The 21,221-nt window shown below is 42.2% G+C and overlaps 1 protein-coding gene across 10 annotated transcripts in view; it reads left to right on the top strand.

The window, feature by feature from the left end:
• Ak9 (adenylate kinase 9) overlaps positions 1-21,221 on the top strand; it is a 137,443-nt gene that overhangs the window by 60,636 nt on the left and 55,586 nt on the right. For all 10 annotated transcript variants that reach the window (XR_004112534.1, XM_031348417.1, XM_031348419.1 and 7 more), the window contains 2 exons: positions 11,415-11,491; positions 14,569-14,736. Coding sequence is in view for 9 of the 10 variants with exons in the window: in XM_031348417.1 (XP_031204277.1) it covers positions 11,415-11,491; positions 14,569-14,736 (245 nt within the window). In the remaining variant the exon portion in view is untranslated. The remainder of the gene's footprint in view (positions 1-11,414; positions 11,492-14,568; positions 14,737-21,221) is intronic.

Consider the following 21,221-nt stretch of genomic DNA (forward strand, 5'->3'; position numbering starts at 1 on the left):
GCCTTGCTAGAGCTAACAAGGGTCAGGCACATTCCTTAGGACAATAATAGTTTACAATAGCTAGAGATGTTTCCCATACTAGAGAGTGATGAAGGGCTTCCCTCACTCAAGGACATTAGCTAGGAGTGTCAGGTCAGACCCTCCTAGTCATTGCCTCCAGCAGAATCAGTGAATTAGCCTAGGAATACCAAAAAGCCTCAACAGGGAGGGCTCCACTCCTCTTCACACCTGACGACCAAACCCCACTGACCTTGATGTGCGGTCACTTGTCTACATGACCTCAGTCTTGCGTCTCTTGCTGTTACCCCCACCTGGCTACATGACTCTTGTCATCTGCCCTGCTTGCTATATGGTATTTAAGCCTGAATTTCACCTTATACAAATACATTCAGATCTAATACACCCTTGTGTCGGTTCTGTCTGTCATTTCTTTGCCTACGTCTTGTCGACCTGACTAGGACCCCCGTTTCTCCCGCGGGTTGAGGGAGGCCCAGATCGGTCGGCCTGCGGCACTAAAAATTGTATATAGTTTAACCATTACAACAGAAACAATTATCACTCCCACAAACTTGACAGTCCAAATGTGCTTATGAGAACATGTCGATACGATGACCCTTAACAACTGCAGTGCTGATCATCTGTCTTTCAGCAGAAGTCTACTCCTGCATCACGGTTTTTCAGTTTGCCAGCCTGATGAAGGGTCTGTCCTTTTTCAGTCAGTTTGTTGATCCCCTTTGCAAGAGGGGATCGGCTTTCTGTGTCCTCTGCATTTCTCTCTGCATCTCTTCCTTCCTTGCATCAGATTGGATCTATATCAATTTCGATGGAACCGTAGCCTTTCATCACCCGTGGAAATAAAGAGAAAACCTCTTCCCCAGACTTCCATTCTGATGTTAAACATCTTTTCGGTATGCAGGCTGACCTAATTCAGAGGTTTGTTCATTTGTTTGTTTGTTCATTCGTTTGTTTGTATAGTCCAGTGTCTTTTGGCAGCTCCTGTTCCTACATCATTGGCATTCAAAACAATTAAGTTAATAAAGTGTTATTCAGTCTGCTTCTGGGAATTCTTCTTCCCCCTTTCTGTTTATTAAGCATCTCCTTTAAGGTACACTTAAATCTTTTTATAACTACTTGATCTGTTGGATTGTATGTTGTCAGAGGCCAGCTCCAACAGTGTGTTCAGCAAATCTGAAGGGGATGTGGGTCATTGATTAATGTTAAGCAGGCACACACACATTCACCCCCCCACACACATACACACACACACACACACACACACACACACACACACACACACACACACACACACGGTGAATGAAGCAAGGCTCCAACAACTTTATTTCTTTTCCCACAACTTATATATCCCAGCAAAATCTTTCAAGCAATGTAACAATTATAATATGGTTACATTCTATTTTTAAGTGAATAAATACAATAACTATACATTTTAAAAAGTATATTCTCAGTACACTTACATGATTAAACATTTTATGTAATACAGATTAAAAAACCAAATTATTCCCAAGAACCCACATACATGCCTGATTATGAAACTTATTTAGATTAGCAAAGTATAAGCAAGCAAGGTATTTTGTCCTCAGACAGTTCTCTCACTAACAGGCTGCAACTTTCCATTACAATGAAAGGATCTATCACTTTACTTATCTTAAGAGGTAGTCTTATTTAAAAAAAAAAAAAAAACTTTAAAGAATCACAAATATAAACTTTTAGATAAAAAAAAAAGTCATTTCTGCTTTAAATCCTCAGGATGCCCACCCACTCGCCATCAGCTTTTTATTAAATCATATTGGGAAGCCAAGGGCAAAGATGGGTTCAAGAAGTCAACCATCACCTTGACCACCGGCCCAGCTTTAACCAGAAAGGTGTGCCAGCTGCTACTAGTCAGGCTGTCGTTGTTCTTGTTTGCTGACCTCAAAAATCCCTTGCCCAATTATCAAGACCATGCCTTTCTGAAATTTAAATTGTTCCCCAAGACCTTGTATGTCAAAACCACTAACAAAACATCTTAACTTTACTAACAACCTACATCTCTCCAGAAGCAATGCTTGAAAAAGGTCAGTCACTCTTCTCATAAGCACCAGTGACACTGCCCAGTGAGGGGCTGGAAACCCCCATGGAGTTTTCATACCACTCCTAGATTACGAGGGATGAGTCAACCACGAGAGCAATGGTCAGAGCAAGACTCCATAGCAGCCCAAGTCCTCACGACACACAGTGCTGGGGCTCTGCCTCTCGGGTGGGAGCATACCCACCATGATGGAACCAACCAACGGGCTGTGTTTGACAAGTCGGAAACTGCTCTTTCGCTGCTCCACTTGCAAGGTCCCCAATGGCACAGTGACCTGTAACATGCTAGATGCCATAATATGCAAGAAAGCTTCCTTTTCATGGAAATGGGGGGGGGGCATTATCATTCTTAACTTGCAAGGGTATCCATCCCATTGTAACCGTCACTTCCAACAAATGTGCAATGCCGAGTAAGGCTTTTCAGAACTCAAAGCAAAGCCTGTTGAAATCCTGACTATGTATCAATGGTATGATACACAAATTTTAATTTCCTAAATTCTGCAAAGTAAAACACATCAATCTGTCAACTTTCATTTCTTTTGGTCCCCTTAGGGGTACTTTCAGCAAATGGAACTTGATTATACAAAAAACAAGTAGAACTTTTTCTTTTTTTTTACACTTTTCTTTGGCTTGTGGGCAAGAAATGGAAATTTTTCTCTTTTAAACCTTGCTCTTAATATGACATCTGTTATGGAATTTTGAAGCTTCTAGCACATTTCCTATTAATAATTGGTCAATTTCTTTCTTTCTTTGTGCCAATAGACCAGGCAATTCCATGTGAGATCAAATATGGGTGATATGTAATGGATAATTTCTGTTTCAAATTGTCTGTTGCAGTTGCATTAGTAATGATGTTAATTCTGAATAATCAGAAATAAGTTCAGCCAATTTTATATGTAACACAACCTTCTCTGGGAATTGAGTCAATAATTATACCGATATGTTCCAAAAAATCTGATAAAATTGTCAGAATTACATATACCTCTGATTTTTTTTAACTGAATCTATATGGGCTTTGAATTAATTTACTTATATTTCCTAACTTCTAACCTGCAATCCCTGACTTATTTGCATTGGTAGAGAATACAAGAGCTTCAGAACTAGGTCTCCCTTTTACTGTATGGGAGAGGATCCAGTTCTTTTTATGAACTGGGGTAGCTTGTTTGAGGGATACTTATTGTTAATTTCTCCCAAATAATTGTGACAAGCTCTTTGCCAATCTTGATTAATTACCCATAATATTTTCACAGTTTAAGGGTGATTTCTGCTGGGTCTTTTCCTGATCGTAGTTGACAATGTCTTATTCTTCCTTTTTCAGTTAGAGCAGAAACCTTTTCAGCGTAAGTTTTTAGTTTTTTACTCTGTCTATGTGCTAAGAAGATCCTCTCTAAAATATTGTCTTCTCTCTGCATAATGAGTGCAGTAGGGGAATGAGCCGAAGGCAAGACATCTAAAATGCAGTCACGCTTGGGATCCAGGCAGTCCTCATGTGCATCCCACACTTTTTGTTCTGCCTGTTTCAGCTGTTAATTATCTAGAACTGTTTAATTTTGAATCACCTTGTAAAGTTTAAACAATTTACTCAGTTCTTGAGCAACTAATCCAATAGTAGGCTGTAACCAGTTAATATCTCCCAATAGTTTTTGAAAGTCATTAAGAGTCTGTAATTCTTCTCTGTTGTGGTAAATATTTAATCGAGGGTTTCCACCTGCCTTTGATCAGTCAGTTCCCTAATAAAAGACACAAAACTTTTATATTTATAATAAGCCTTAGACACCACTAGAGCTGGGCAGATATCAACCCTGTAAGCTATTTTGTCTATTTCCCTGTTGAAGACCCCAAGATAAGACTTGCCATGTTCTTCCTGGGCTACTCTCACTCAGTCTGGCCAGCCCTCAGGACCAGTCCGCATGATCCGTTCTCTCATGATGTTTTCCTCTCTCTCCCTTCTCATGGTCTCTGCCGCTGACCTGAAGCCTGGGAACCCAAGCCCTCCTACCTCTCTTGTGCCCAGCTATAGGCTTGTAAGCATCTTTATTGAACAATCAGAGATAACTTGGGGGCAAGGTCGCATAGCATTATTGGGTGTCAGGGGCCATTTTTCTGCTTCTCTAGCAGAGTAAAAGTTTGCCTGCTAGGCAAGGTCAAAGCAGGTCAGGGTCTGCTGACCTGGTAGGATGTTCTGCATGTAGGCAGATTTCCTGGCCTGCTGACACATGGAACAATAAGAGGAGACACACTTGAGGCTCAAGGCAAGGGGATGAGCATTCTGTTAACCTTGGTGGAAGGGACAGGAGAGGACTGCATGGGGACAGATATCCTATGTATGTCAGCCATTGTCTCTGCTAGCTTGTGATTTTTGCTTCCCATAGCACTGTGGGTTATAAGAACTCTGTACCAGTTAAACTCAGGGCAACAGTATTCACTGAGAGTCCTCCCGAATCTATTTCTTGTCTCTGTGTCTTCTTCTTGCCTTTTCTCTAATCATCCTCACTCTTCCCTCAGGGACTGCTGGTGCCAGCAATTTGGCATACATAAGGATTTCCTTGTCCCTCATGTGACCAGACCTTGGGGGGCCAGTATTTAGCATACATACATAGCAACACACCAAACCTCAATAGAACTCTTGATTTTTACCTCATGTGGTTGACTTAATTTAAATCCTAGAGAGCTGATACTCTCATCTCTGTATTTGTTTCAGGAGCATTACCCTAAATAGGTAAAAATCTTTTTTGCTTTATTAAACATTCTCTTTAATATATATGACATCAGAATTGGCCAACAAGATATCATCCATATAATGGTAAATTATGGATTGAGGAAATTTGTTTACAATTTCTAGAAGCTGTTTAAAAAACTGCTGGCAGATAGTTAGACTATTTAACATTTCTTGAAGAAGAACTTTCCATTTATATCTTTTTGCAGGTTGAGCATTGTTATAAGTAGGAACTGTAAAATCAAAATTTTCTCTATCTTGCTCTTGCAAGGGAATAATAAGTAGTCTTTTAAATTGATTATTATTATAGGCCATCCTTTTGGTAATAGAGAAGGTAAGGGCATTCCAGTCTATAATGGACCCACTTTATTTGTAGCCCTTAAGTTAGTCAACATCTTCTAATTTCCTGATTTGTTGTTGTTGTTTGTTTGTTTGTTTGTTTGTTTGTTTGTTTCGAGACAGGGTTTCTCTGTGTCACCCTGGCTGTCCTGGAACTCACTCTGTAGACCAGGCTGGCCTCAAACTCAGAAATCCGCCTGCCTTTGCCTCTGCCTCCCAAGTGCTGAGATTCAAGGCATGCGCCACCACCGCCTGGCCCAGATTTCTTTTTAATGAAAAATACAGGAGAATTCCAAGGACATGTGGACCGTTCTGTATGTTGAGGTTCCAAGTGATCAATTTCCTATAATTTTTCTTCATCCAAAGGCCATTGCTCTTCCCACACAGGTTTGTCAGTTGGCCGTTTTAAAGATAGAAGAGATGTTGGTTTCCCGATAGCTCCAGAGTTTCTTGTTCTATCAAGTAGAGCTGCTCTGCCTCGTTTGTTGGGCTACTTGTGGTTAAGTCCAGAGTGGCGCTGCTTCTATAGCATGCATTAGCTCTCCAATACCTAGGTTAGCTTTCTCTAGTTGCTCTGTGGTTCACTGGCAGGAAATGCCTGGCTCATGTTGCTTGTTTATGGGGTACTAGCGAATGCCCTTAGGGAGTTTCCCATATTTAGAGAATTATCTCATAGAGAGATTCTTATTCGTAAGAATTTACCCTACATATCTCTTACTCATCTGCATTTATTAGTCCAGTGCCTTACCACACCTTCTAAAAATCCCAGAAGGCTGAGTTCTTCTAGAGAAGTCTCTAGGGATGCCTTATTTATAATCCCTTTTCAAATGATCTTGTATCCCACAGTTAAAAAAAGAGAGAGAGACATTTTGATATGTAGGATTATTGGTCATTGCTTGTCCAGTTACATAGGGGCAGTATCAGCAGTAGTTCTAATCCTTTTATCCATGGGTGCTGATCAAGTGTTAAAGGTCCAAAACCTTTTTCACAGTCTGAATTTGCAATTTCAAAAGCTAAACTTTCAATTAATACCTGTCTTGAATCTGGATCTGATATTTTCTTGTTTATAGATTATATTAATCTGTGTAAGAAGTCAATAAAAGTCTCCCTGGAGCTTTTCATAGTCTTTGTGAATGCCATAGGACTTTTATTTGTTCCTTCACCTTATTGCAGGCTCTAAAAGCTATTAAAGTACGTTGTATAGTAGTTGAGTCATCAAATTGCATCTGCTGTTGTAAATCAGCAAATTGGCTGATTTATCGTCTTTGATAATATTAGTACCTTTAGATCTATTATGATCATCCATAAATGCAGCTTCTTACCACCAAGTCTGCCATTATAATTGAGAACCATCTCCCAGTACAGCTGCTGCTAAATTTTTCCAGTCTTGGGGGATAATCCTGTTTTGGGTGGCCCAAGTATTTAACATCTGTCTCACATAGGATGAGTGCATTCTATAAGTTACTAAGTTACTATTAATTCTTCAAAATGTCTAAGATCTTGTATTTTAATAGGATTCCAGACTAGATTGTTTTGAGAATTTTCACCATGTTCGGGCATTTGTCCTAGGTAACTGGGAAAGCCGGTGGGGGTGGCCACCTTTCCTCGGCCTCACTAAGAGGTGGCTCTGTAGGTTCCCTGAGCTGTCGACCTTAATCCTGGATTTCACTAGGTGCCATAGGTTCACAAGTAGGAACTTCCTCTTCTCTTACTTTTTTTGTCTCTTGTCTCTCAAGTCTTTGTATTAGCATAACTAATTTTTCTTGATGGACAGCAATTTTTGTTGTTGTATAATTATTTTTCAACCTTTTTTTGAGAATTGTTCCTTGTACAGTTATTTTTTTCAACCTTTTTTCAAGAGGAAATGTATAAAGATTGCAAGTGAAAACAGGGAAAAGTTTATTCTGATAGTCACGGTTGCAAGAAGTACAGCGGTGGCTTTTTCAAGTAATAGTTTTCCCCCTCAACTCCTGCCCTCAGTCTCGTGGGATCTGAAGTGGAGTCTCTCGTTTTTTAATGCAGGAAGAGTCTGTCCACATAATTAAGGTTTTCTTTGGGGATGGCTTCCTGTGATTCACTATCTCAGAGGCTCCTACATCATTCCTGCTATTGGGCTCTAGGCTCCCATGGCTCAGAGTCTCTGGAGTCTCTCTAAGTTGTCAGATGCCTCCTGTCCTCTGAGGCTTTCTGTCAGATGTGTCATGTCCTCTGCTTTCTGCAACGTTGCTGGGCTCTCTCCTTCTCCAATCATGTTGGATTTTTCTTGCAGCCATGTTGGGAACTAAATGTAAATGTCACTTTTATTTCCTTAGATGAAGTAATGAGATCCAAGCTGTGAGAATACACAGCTTGGACTGAGCATAGAGCATTTCTTTCTTTGTTCTATCTATCCCTATCCCTAGGTCTAGGCTTGGAAGTTTCTGGCCTCTAAATAATCTAATATTCTGCAAGCTCAGACCTTGAAGGCCTCAGCTTCCAGCCTCCATCTACTGACCTATGCCTAGAATGTTTCAGCCTCTGAAACTTACTGCTGAATAAACTCACTCTTTCTATCTCTTTCTGAACTCTGGCTGGCTGGTTCAACTCAGCTATTCTGGCTCAAACTTCTCTCCAAGCTGACTGATTCAAATTGGCTTCTCTAGGCTTCTGGCTGAATTGCTTTGCTTGGAAAAACAACCTCTGAAATCCACAAACTGAACTGCACTGACTACAGGAACTAAACAGAACTGCATGAACTCAACTGAACTCACTGCACTTATCTGAAGTGGTCTCTCTTTCCTGTCAGTTCTTATGAGAGTTGGGTGTATTTTATCTATGATTCATTCTGTCAAATCTGTCTCTGAGTCATAACTTTGTCTGCCCCTCAATTAGACATCATTGTTTGGGATTAAAATGTGTACTAAAGTCATGTCTGTATTTTAGCCAGAGGTATTAAAAGTGTGTACTAATAAGGGTGTGTCTGTATTCCAGGCTGATAACATAGACCAGAGTAGCTACACTGTTGTATTAAAATTCCTCTACACAAGGGGAATGCCAGGGCCAAAAAGTGGGAGAGGGTGGGGTGGCAGGCATGGGGAGGGGGGAGGCAACAGGGGTTTTTTTTGTTTGTTTGTTTCTTTGTTTTTTGGAGGGGAAACTGGGAAAGGAGAAATTTACATGTAAATAAAGAAAATATCTAATAAAAAAAAAGAATAATAGGAATAGAAATGGAGAAGATTCCCAGCTACAAGGCCTAGAAAATGCTTCAAAAAAATTCCTTTACACAGAGGATTCACAGCTCAATAAAACTATTGATGACTTTCTCCCTCAGCTTCCTCCATAGCATCTGCTAGCATGATGGAAGCTAGCTAATAGCAAAGAAGTTAGTATCTCACTTCCAATGTGACTTCTCTATGACCTGTAGCCAAGTATATGCTTTCTTCAATAATAGGATCTTACCATCTAGTTATGGTGGAAAACCAAGAGCAATGACAAATGCCTGTGTTGTTGGGTGGAACCTTTGAGGCCTCCCTGACCAACAACTCAGTACGGAGGTATTCCAAACCTGGCACGGGGACCTTCACTTAACAATTCATGATTTCTGGGAAGAGTATGACCATGAAAGGTCCCTCAAAGAATAGATAACATCGTAAAGTAAAATTACAATAAAACTCACCATCAGTTGGTGATATGCTAATTTTAAACAGATAAGATAGATGCATATATAACTTTTTAGAACTGTGTTTCCCAAAAATACTTTCCTTCTCCTGACTTTTACTATCTAGACTTTTCTATTTCTGCAATTTCTGATCATTTGACTAAAAGTTTTCACATGTTCATAGGCTTCTTAATGCTTGAACTGACATATGCTTCCCTAGGTTTCCATATGATGATTCTTAAAACTCAAAAGTGGACATTTCATAGAAAAAGTTTTTTATATATACAGAAAATAAAGCTTGAAACAGCAAGGAGCAAATGCCTCACAGGGACATCTAAAGATTTTACAGGCTGATCAAAATGGAGAAAAGCATAGCAGGGTTAACAAAACCCAGGTAAAAGATCTGAAAACATGCTAGAGTCCCCAATGTTTCCAGCAGGCATCTGCACATAATCCAGTTAAATGCAAGATAATCTGCCATCATTGTTTCAAATGATTTATAGGTTCTTTCTCAGCCTGGCTCAGGCCCTGGAGTCTTCCTAGCAGCATATTTTATCTCAGTTTTAGAAAAAAGGAAATTCTCTTAAACAGCCTTGCCCAGAGTCACCTGATTCAGATGTGAAGGCTGAACGGGAAGGAGAGTGGTCCAGAAGACTCGGTCGTTGGCGTGGTCTGGGCCATGAAGGAGGAGAATCCCAGTAGCACCAAGAACACAGGATACAGTGAGAGAACCTTAGCCAGACATAAAGTAGCCATGTCTTCCAAAGAGAAGAGATGTCACTAGCTTCCAAAGAAGGAAAAACAGACGCAAACTCCTACCACATGGCTTTTGGGAGTGTCTCCAGGGGCTGCTTCTCGCACTTAGCATTTTGTCCTTGGTTTCCTGTTGATAAATACTCAAATGTTGTCTTTGTGAGATACACTCAACCTTTCAAACGTTTCTTTGTGCTGTGGTGTGCCTATTTCTAAATTCCTAGGCATATCTCTTTAATTTTTAATGCACAAAGCCTTTCTTCGCACATCTTACTGGTTTCCCATTTACCTATTTTCACTGTTGTTAGTAATGAGTGGGTGCTTCGACCTCAATGGAATACACGTTCCCCCTATTCCTGAAGCTCCCACTCTCAGAGGCTCTCTAAATCTCATCATTATGGAACAAGGTCTGTAGTTCAGTTGTACAGTGCCTGCCTAGTGTAAACCTGGGTGTGAAGTATTGTAATCATTTTTTAAACTCAGTCAGGGATTTCCACCCTGCCTTAGATCATTCAGTTCCCAGGTAAAAGACACAAAACTTTTATATTTTATAAAATAAATATATTTTATAATAAGCCTTAAAAGCACTAGGCAGATATCTACCCTCTGTGCCTACTTCTCATGTACTTCTTATGTCTACTTCTCACTCAGACACCCCAAGATATCACTGGTCATATGTCACCTTGGCCACTCTTACTCTGAGTAGCCAGCTCACATGGCCAGTTCTCATGATCGCTTACCCCATGGCGTCTTCTCCACTTGCCACCTTCTCTTCTCTTCTCCTTTGTGGTCTCCAGCCTCAGACCACAATCCCAGGAACCGAAACTCCATCCATCTCTCTTTTCCCCAGAGGTAGCCTGTCAGCATCCTTATTCAATCAATAGTTTTTAATTAAGGAGCAAGGTCACCTAGCATCACTTGCTTGTCTCTGTGGGCAGCCAGAACTTGGGGACCAGTATTTAACGTTACAATACATAGCAAAAGACCCAAACCCCCAAATCGAAGAAATTCATCATTTGGATGTTAAAGCTTTATAAATATATAATATATATATATATACATATATACATATGTATATATGGAGGACGATGTGTGCACACATGACTGCAGGTAGCCTTGGAGTCTAGATGAGAGCTTTTGGTGCTGTCTGGAGCTGGAGTTACAGACGAGAGCTTTTGGTGCTGTCTGGAGCTGGAGTTACAGACGGTTGTAAGCTGCACGTTGGTGCTTGGGATAACCCTTGGGACCTGTATAAAAGCAGCAAGTATTCTTAAGCCCTGAGCCACCTCTCCAGACCCCAAATTATTATGATTAAAAAGAAACATTATGTTTCTTATTCAATGGAGAAAAAAACTAGTGCAAATGTTATAAATTGAACTCTCATGCTACTACTATGCAGAAATTACTACTGTCTATAATTTGATTAATGTTAGCCCTCCAGTTCTCATATATACTGCTGCAAAGTTAAGATTATATTGTGTATATAGTTGTATATTCTAGGGGCTTTTTCTCACTTAATGTTATACTGCGGACATCACCCATGAAGTCTGAGGTAGACATTGCAGGTCCTCTACCTTCCCCTCAATACCCCTTGGGGACTCTTGCCCTCAGTGTAACAGGCCACCTGACTGACAGCCATGGTTTAACGTATAACATTGCACATACTCTCAGCAAAAATACCGGGATAAAGTTGTACATTCCCAACATAAAAAGCAGTGTGGGAATTTGATGGTGGAGTCTTCAGCGCGCGCTCGCCTGCCTGCAGCTGTGAGCATTCATTCCTAGAAGATCGGTGCTCGCCCGCCCGCCACTGGGAGCAGTCACTCCTAGACTTGCCTGATTTTGTTTTTCGAAACCGAACTGTATTTGTTTTCATTTCAGGAAAGTCAAAGAAGAGGAACTAAGAATGGAAGAAGAGAAGCAAAGGATGATGGACCTTGCGTCTAAGAAAGCGAAAGGCAAGCAGGAGCAGACTAACCGTGCGCACATCACTTAGCCCTGCCTCGCTACTGCTGCCCCTGAGAGGGTTATAGAGACCTCTCCCATGTTGCCCAGGGTGCAGGTGTATGCCTGGGCCCTGAAGGCACCTTCTCATCCCCAAACTGTTCTAACCTCCATTATATTAGATACCCACTGGGATAATGAATCCATAGGACAAGGCTTCCTAATCAGAAAAGGGGCTCTACTGCGCCGGCTTCATTCCGAGCGCAGGCAGCTCGAACAAGCGAGGTCTTGAAGTTCGAGCCCAGCACTTTCTGGCAACATCGACTCCAGTTGCTCCTAGCACCAGACCCACGTGTGCACCCTCTAAGAAGGCTACACCACTCTGTCATGCTTTACATATGGCTGTAGTTGTTGCTTCTCCTGGAAGGATCCTGCAAGACCTGGGGACACAGCCAAACTCTTGCAATACCCATGGTCTTCATACTTAAAACTTCCACCTCTTTTATGAAAGGACTTTCTCTTTAAGATTGAGGCTCCCAAACTGAGGTCTGTGGACGTCAAACCGTAGTGGTGTTAGCTGTCCCTTCACTTGCCATCAGTACAACTGCAGACATGTTTCCATTGCATCAAGAGTTTATATCTGTGTTCACTGCTGTTCCTGTTATAGTACTTATGCAGACTAACCTTGGGATTGGTTTTTGTTTTTGTTTTGTTTTAGCACATTTGCTATAGCCCCAAATAGTTCTGTGTTTTAACAACTGTTTTTCAATATAATTGGTTTCTGGTTCCCACCCTGGAAATAAGTGTTCAGATATGGCATCCCTGGTCAACAACGTCACCAAATCAGGAGACAGTAAGCCAGAAGCATTCGGCTGAGCAATTGCTAAATGCCTCATTCACGGAGACTGCCAGGGTAACAAGTGGCAGTCTGGGGAGATTTATGATTAATCAATAGGTAACTAACATAACACATGATCAATAGTCAAATTACAAATAGTTCGAGGCTCCTAAAATGTCTTTTGACTCATTCCCAAACTTTGTGGGGCACAGATGTCCCAAAGAGGTTTTAGAAAAAGAGGTTGTGAACTCTTTATAATTTTATAACATTACATTTATGATGTTACAAGTATTTTATAATATACCTAGTATAGATAAATATAACATAAATGAGTATACACAAATTGGATGCATATGATTTTTTTTTTTTTTTTTTTTTTTTTTTTTTTTTTTTTTGGTTTTTTGAGACAGGGTTTCTCTGTATAGCCCTGGCTGTCCTGGAACTCACTCTGTAGACCAGGCTGGCCTTGAACTCAGAAATCCACCTGCCTCTGCCTCCCAAGCGCTGGGATTAAAGGCGTGTGCCACCACCCTGCTGCATATGATCACCTCTTTTATTGGATATTTTCTTTATTTACATTTCAAATGTTATCCTCTTTTCTGGCTTACCACCCCCACCCCCTGGAAACCCCCTATCCCATCTTTCCTCACCCTGCTTCTATGAGGGTGTTCCCCCACCCACCCACCCACCTACTCCTACCTCCCCGCCCTCAAATTCCCTTACACTGGGGTATCAATCCTTCATAGGACCAAGGGCCTCTCCTCCCGTTGATGTTCGACAAGGCCATCCTCTGCTACATATGTGGCTGGAGCCGTGGGCCCCTCCATGTGTACTCCTTGGTTGGTGGTTTAGTTCCTGGGAGCTCTAGGGGATTTGTTTGGTTGATATTGTTGTTATTCCTAAGGGGTTGCAAACCCCTTCAGCTCCTTCAGTCTTTTCTCTAACTCCTCTATTGGGGACCCCATGCTCAGTCTGGTGGTTGGCTGCGAGCCTCCACCTCTATATTGGTCAGGCTCTGGTAGAGCCTCTCAGGGGACAGCTATATCAGGCTCCTGTCAGCAAGCACTTCTTGGCATCCAAATAGCGTCTGGGTTTGGTGGCTGTGTATGGGATGGATCCCCAGGTGGGGCAGTCTCTAGATGGCCTTTCCTGCTCCACACTTTGTCTCCGTATTTGCTCCTGCGAGTATTTCACTCCCCCTTCTAAGAAGCTTTTTTCTTTTTTCTTTTTTCTTCTTTCTTTTTTAAAGATTTACTTATTCACTATATGTAAGTACACTGTATCTGTGGTCAGACACACCAGAAGAGAGCATCAGATCTCATTACGGATGGTTGTGAGCCACCATGTGGTTGCTGGGATTTGAACTCAGGACCTTCAGGAGAACAATCAGTGCGCTTAACGGCTGAGTCATCTCTCCAGCCCCTAAGAAGTTTTAATAAGTGATATATTATTGAAAGAAACATTCAAGTTCCTTCATAGATTACATCACTTCCTCACGAGCTGTAGTAAGAGTCTATGAAACCTGCCTCATGTTTGTGTGTGTTTCCATAAAACCTTTAGCCTAACACAAACAGAACACAAACATACCCGCTGCCCTGTCTTAAACCTTAGTTTAGATAAAATCCAGGTGCCAGAGCATCACCATCAGAACATGACTCTTGGGAGAAAGGAGTGGGGAAACAAATGCAATGAGAACTCAGAAACAATTGTGTCCATTTCATAAATATATGAGAGAGACTGGGAAGTGGATTCTCTCACACCCGACCATCTCCCTCTGAAGAACTTCCATGTAAAGTTTGCAATTATACTTCCTAAATGTACAATTAACACATAAGTGAACATGCTATATTAATACTACAATGAGCTATAATAGACCTATTAATACCTCTATGCTAACTATGCATCTATATGGGGAGTCAATCTGGTACTGCCCAACAGAAGTATGTAAGCACGATTAATTGGGCCGTTTCTTGCCCCTTGCTGTTAGAGCGTTTGGGACTGCTATAAACATTTCTTCTCTTAAGGGAATCCCTCCTTTGGTTCCCCAAGAGTGTGCTGACAGGGTGGCTCTCCTTCTCTACCACTCCATATTAACAGATAGAATACAGTAGTTACTCATCTGTGTTCACTCCGAAGCCACATGCAGGAGGAACACCAGGCTTAGGCTTATTTTCTATTCTACACCTCGCACTATCCAACAATCCCTTGTTGGCTTTAACCAAGTAATAACTTGTTTCTTGTAATTCTTTGTAGACCCTGACGATCCTGACAATGAAGCTGATGAGGAGGTTGATGCTGAGGATTCTGAAATCCATGAAGAGTCTGAGGCACATGAAATACCTGAGTACACCAGAGAGTCATTGTTGCCTGGGGTGTCTGAAACATCTGAGGTCCCAGAAGCAGAACATGAACCTGAAGCAGGCAAGACTTGACACTGATGAGTTGGGGGGTGGGGGTGAGAGCTTGTGTGCGCATGTGTGGGCGTGGGCGTGGAAGCTGTCTAGGAATGCAAAGGGGAGACCCTAGAGAGTATGCAGTTCCGGGACGAGCATATGGTCCATAGGACATTTTAGCCAAAAAGCAAGACTCTGTGTCATGTGATTCCATTTTACATGCAAACGCAAGAGCATCTAAACTCACAGTCAGCAGGACTCCTGCTGTAAGCAGTTCTTATTTTGCACTCATACATGCTCAGCTTTTTATTTCACTTCTTTATAAGTGTCTTAGCTGGGTGTGGTGGCACAAGCCTTTAGTCCCGGAACTGGAGAGGCAGAGGCAGGCGATTTCTGTAGGTTCCAGACTGGCCTGGTCTCCAGACTAAGTTTCAGGACAACCCGGACTACATAGAACAACCTTTCGTCAAAGAAAGGGAGGAGGGAAAGGAAGGAAGGAAGAAAGAGAGAGAGAGAGGGAGAGAGAGAGAGAGAGAGAGAGAGAGAGACAGAGAGACAGAGAGACAGAGAGACAGAGAGACAAAGAGAGAGACAGAGAGAGGGAGAGGAAGGAAAGGAAAGAAAAAATAAGTTTTAACTAGCACAGAGTAAGTGTACATAACTAGGGGTATACTGTGATAATTTAGTATATTGTGTAATATATAATAATCAAGTCTTTAATCTTTTAAATAAGTTGTCACCTTTAACATGAGCGGTCAGCTAGCATGAAAGCCACATGAAACAAGAAGAGAATGCTGAACTTCCCTGGAGATGTGTTATGTGCCTTTGAATACTCACACTTGCTTTCTCATTTATTATGTGTCTGTGTACACACACACAAACATATACACGCGCATGTACATGGTCGGGCTCGTAGACTCTGCTCTGTGAAGAAAAGTCCTGGGAAGGACAAATCCTCTGCTGGCTAAAGATCGCTCCAGATAACCTAGCTCTAGCCATGCAGTTTTTTCTGCAGTTCTCATCCATAGTCAGTCTTGCAGAAGGTTCCGCTCTTTCCAGGACGTCTGATGCCCACTCTACTCCTTCTGTAGACACCTACCCAGGGGAACGCGTTCTGTTGCTCAGCTCTGCTTTAGACATCTTTGCATCTTATTCACACACACTCACACAAACACACACACACACACACACACACACACACACACTCACACACACACTCACACACATTCACACATATACACTTACACACACACTCACACACACATACACACATTCACACACACATACACACAGAGACACACACACTCACACATACTCACACACATATTCACACATACACACATACACATGCACACTCACACACACTCACATACACTCACACATACACACTCACACAATACACACACTCACTCACACATTTCAGTTAAGAATTAACAGCACAATATATAGGTTAACTTTAGAATACGAATGGGTGGGAGCAGGTTTTTAAGAATTTTTATCTTAGTTTTTGGATAATATTTTTTTCAATAATTTATTATTTTTTATTATTTATTTATTTATTTATTATTTTTTATTCACTTTACATCCTGATCACAGCCCCCCTCCCTCCTTTCCTCCAGGTCCCACCCTTACATCTTTTGGGTACATGCCCAGGAGTCGTATACCTGGGTCTTGAGGGAGAACTATTCCCAGTTTTTGAGAAACCGCCAAATTGATTTCCAGAGTGATTGTATAAGTTTGCAGTCCCACCAGCAATGGAGGAGTGTTCCCCTTGCTCCACATCCTCACCAGCATGTGCTATCACTTGAGTTTTTAATTTCAGCTATGCTAATGGGTGTGAGATGGTCACTTTTATATCCTCACCAGCATGTGCTGTCACTTGAGTTTTTAATCTCGGCTATGCTGATGGGTGTGAGATGGGCCACTTTTATTTCCATCTCCCTGATAACTGCTTCTTTGCCATTCGAGATTCCTCTACTGAGAATTCTCCGTTTTTTTTAAATCAGGTTATTTGGTTTGTTGGTATCTAAACCTTCTTGAGTTCTTCATATAGCTTGGATGTTAGCCCTCTGTCAGATGTAGAGTTGGTGAAGATCTTTTCCCAATCTGTAGGCTGCCATTTTGTCCTATTGACAGTGTCCTTTGCCTTTTGGTTTCAAGAGGTCCCACTTATCAGTTGTTGATCTTAGCACCTAAGCCGTTGGTGTTCAGTTCAGGAAGTTGTCTCCTGTACCAATGTGTTCATGGCTATTTTGGATGATATTTTTATCTACTATATATTAAGACATTGTTGCTACCACACTGCAAAGCCATAGCAGACTTGCAATGTTTTTGGGGACTAAATTGCCCTCTAATTTAAGAGATCTCTTTCTGTTCAACTCATAGCCCTATCCAAAATGGGGAGGGAGGGAAGAGAAAGAACCACGTCTTCTTCAGTCCCTCCCACCTTCCCTTCAAGTCTTTTTTTCTTTAAAGCAAGCCCCTTTCAGTACCATAGGGGCCACTACAGGCATCTGTTCCTGAACTGGTGGTGAGCTCTGACACCTTCTTCACATCTTAATTTTGTTTTCATCCTATGGCTTTTCTGGTGGGTCTTCAGGATGTTTGTAATCTTAGAACTATTTAAGCTCGTGCCGGGCGGTGATGGCGCATGCCTTTAATCCCAGCACTTGGGAGGCAGAGGCAGGTGGATCTCTGAGTTCGAGGCCAGCCTGGTCTACAGAGTAAGTTCCAGGACAGCCAGGGCTATACAGAGAAACCCTGTCTCGAAAAAACAAAAAAACAAAAACAAAAACAAACAAAAAACAAACAAACAAAAAGAACTATTTAAGTGCTACTTCCTAAAATTTAAGAACTTAATAAAGAAGTTTAATTGAAGGTGCTGGGGCTAGAAAGATGGATCAGCTGTTAAGAGCATTCACTGCTCTGGCAAGAAGACCTGGATTTGGTTCCCAATACCCACAAAGCAGCTCACAACTGTCGGAAATTCCCGGGAATTCAACATCCTCTTTTAGCCTCCACAGGCACTGCTTATGTATAATAATTCATATATAATTATGTAGGCAAAATACACAAGATACATGAATTTTTTAAAAAATTTTATTCATACTTATCTCATACAATACATCTGACTATAGTTTCCCTTCCTCCTCTCCTCCCACCAACCTTCTCTCTCTCTCTCTCTCTCTCTCTCTCTCTCTCTCTCTCTCTCTCTCTCTCTCTCTCTCTCTCTCTCTCTCTCTCTCTCTCTCTCTCTCTCCCAGATCCACTCTCCCAGCCCTGTCTCCTCCCCACAAAGAGCAGGCCTATCAGGGACATCAACTGAACACAACACAATAAGACCGGCACAAACCCTGCCATCCAAGCTGGGCTAGGCAACCCAGGAGGAGGAAAGGGTTCAAAGAGCAGGCCAAATACTCTGAGACACCCCTACTTCCACTCTCAGGAATTCCCCCAAACACCAAGCTAACAACTGTAACCTGGATGTAGAGGACCTACTTGCAGACCCACGCAGGCTCTGTGATTGTCACTTCTGTCCCTGTGAGCCCTCTTGAGCCTGCTTAGTTGACTCTGTGGTTCGTGTTCTCATACTGTCCTTGACCTCTCTGCCTCCCACAATCCTTCCTCAACCTCTTCTGTGACATTCCTTGAGTCCCAGCTAATATTTGGCTGTGAGTGTCTGCATCTGCTCCCATCAGCAGCCGGAGGAAGCCTCTTTGATGACAACTGGACGAGTTACTGGCCTATGAGTATAGCAGAACATCAGTAGGAATCATTTCATTGATTTATTTTGTTGATTGATTGATTGATTAGTCGGTTGGTTGATTGATTGATTGATTTCCAGTCATGCTTGGTACTACCTAGGTCTAGGTCCCTAGACTATGCAGTCTCTGGTTTCTGGTCACCTAGGCAGTGTTGGGCATGGGCTCCCTGTCATGGTGTGGGCCTCAAATTAGACCAGTCATCAACTGACCACTCCCACAAGTTCTGTGCCACCATTGTCCTACCACATTTTGCAAGCAGGACAAATTGTAGGTTGAAGATTTTGTGGTATCCCAGTACCATCATTGAAAGCCTCGCTTGGTTACAGAAAACGGATGGTTCAGGCTCTTTATCCTCCATTGCTAGGAGTCCTCACTAGATTTACCCTCATGGAGTCATGGTAGTTTCCACTACAATAGGTTTCCATAAACCCTTAAGTGCCCCCCAACTCCAGTGTCTCTCCCTGTACTCTCCCCTCATCATCTCTTCACCCAATGTGATTCCTATTTTCATTCCCACCTTCCCCCAGCCCCACCCACCAAATCTATTCTATTTCTCCTTCCCAGGGCGATCCATATACACCCCCCTTAGAGCCCTCCTTGTTTCTTAGCCTCCTTGGGTCTGTGGATTGTAGCATAATTATCATTTATGTAACAGCCTATAAGTGAGTGCATACCATGTTTGTCTTTCTGGGTCTGGGTTACCTCACACAGGATGATTTTTTTTTCTAGTTCCATCTATATGCAAATATATGCATCTATATGTAAATTTCATGAGGCCACTCTTTAACTGCTTAGTAATACTCCATTGTGTGAATGGACCACCTTGTCTTTATCCATTCTTCGGTTGAGGGACATCTAGGTTGTTTCCAGTTTCTGGCTATTATAAGTAAAGCCACTATGTTTTAAAGAAATCTTTAAAAAGAAAAGGAAAAGTTTAAACTGAAATGATTGTTGGTCGATCTCCAGCCCAAAGAACTGTGTATCATCATGACAGAATGTCCTGGGTGTTGATGCTTGGCTGTCAGCTGGTCTGCTGCTTCCCACCTCTTCCTCCTCATCCTTTGTTGTTCTGTGTGGTGCCTTGGTGAAAGAAATGACACATTTCCCCCAAACCCCATACCACAGTAAGTGTGCTTTGCGCTGGCTTTCTAAAGCACAGGAGAAAATTCCACAAACTGAAAGGTTAAATAGACACCTTCAACTCCAGCCTCATTCTCTCCCTGTCCCAGAGGAGTCAGCAGAGGACTGTTCTTGAGGAGGCCCCCTGGCTTTTCCCTAGCTTTGGTGCCTCCTGCAATCCGTAGCTTGCAGCTGCCTCCCATCAATCTCCACCTTTGCCCTTACATTGCAATCCTTCTCAGTACACAGTACCTCTGTGTGTTATCCAAAGTTCTTACTTTTCGAGACAAGGTTTCTCTGTATAGCCCTGGCTGTCCTGGAACTCACTCTGTAGACCAGGCTGGCCTTGAACTCAGAAATCCGCCTGTCTCTGCCTCCCAAGTGCTGGATTAAAGGCATGTGCCACCACCACTGCCGGGCCAAAGTTCTTTTGTTTTGTTTTGTTTTGTTTTGTTTTGTTTTGTTTTTTGAGACAGGGTTTCTCTGAGTAGCCCTGGCTGTCCTGGAACTCACTTTGTAGACCAGGCTGGCCTCGAACTCAGAAATCCACCTGCCTCTGCCTCCCAAGTGCTGGGATTAAAGGCGTGTGCCACCACCGCCCAGCAGGGCCAAAGTTCTTACTTTTGGCTTCTGAACTTTCGGCTGAGTTCCTGCAGCCGAGGTGATTAGGGTAGGGCTAGTGACTCTGCTGGACCTGCTCCTTGGTTCCCATTCCTCTATCTTCATCTGGCTCAGAGGGCCTTCAGGGATCAGTTCAGATTCCCTTTTCAGGATCATGCAGTAGTTTTTTAGTTAGAGAACTAGTTCCTGGAGCACATGAATCTTCCTGCCGCACAGTTCTCGTTTTCTCTGTAGTCTCTGAGACTCACTGTCCTGGCATGGCTGCCCCTTGCTCTCCCTCTCCTTAGACCTCCTAACTGTGCTCTCCAGTGTGACGTTCCGCTGCACTCTGCTGAGTGTGTGCTAGCCCTGGGGGCTGAGGTCAGGGTGCAGTGCACACCAGGCTAGCTCTCTACCCTACGAGCTTCATCCACAGCCTTTCCTTGCACTGCTTTCTTACTTAAACTAGTTTTCTTGTATCTCTGCCTCCCTTTTAGACTGGCCTATCCTTTTGCCTCACACCTCCTATCTCCTCTTCCCGTGAGTACCTTATGCATATGTAGCATAAAATTTACAAAGGGCTTACACAAGAAATTACTTAGAGCAGTTAAGTCGTCGTCTACGACCATTCGGGAAGTTAGCACTTCCCTTCATTGTAACACCTCTTTGAGGGTTTTATGAAAACCCTGCCAAGTACCAACAAGAAGGGCAGTGTTTATAAGAACCACCCCTCACACACACAGTTCACTTAAATTTTCTTGTATCCTGCATTCTTAGCTATAGACTTCATATATATATGTATACATATATATGTGTGTGTACATATATTACATATTTTATATGTTCATTTGCAACATCTGGACTGGGTTTTAATATCTGTAAATACTTGTTTTATGTGGCCCCTTTTAGATCATGGCTGAACCTTGTTCACCCTCAATGACTCTGGTCTCAGATTAAGGCAGTTTAGAGTTATTTGTCTATTTGTGTCTCCTCTATGCTCTTCTTTTTGTCGTGATTTATAGTGCTTTAA

The sequence above is a fragment of the Mastomys coucha genome, unplaced genomic scaffold (assembly GCF_008632895.1).
Source record: "Mastomys coucha isolate ucsf_1 unplaced genomic scaffold, UCSF_Mcou_1 pScaffold3, whole genome shotgun sequence".
NCBI lineage: Eukaryota > Metazoa > Chordata > Mammalia > Rodentia > Muridae > Mastomys > Mastomys coucha.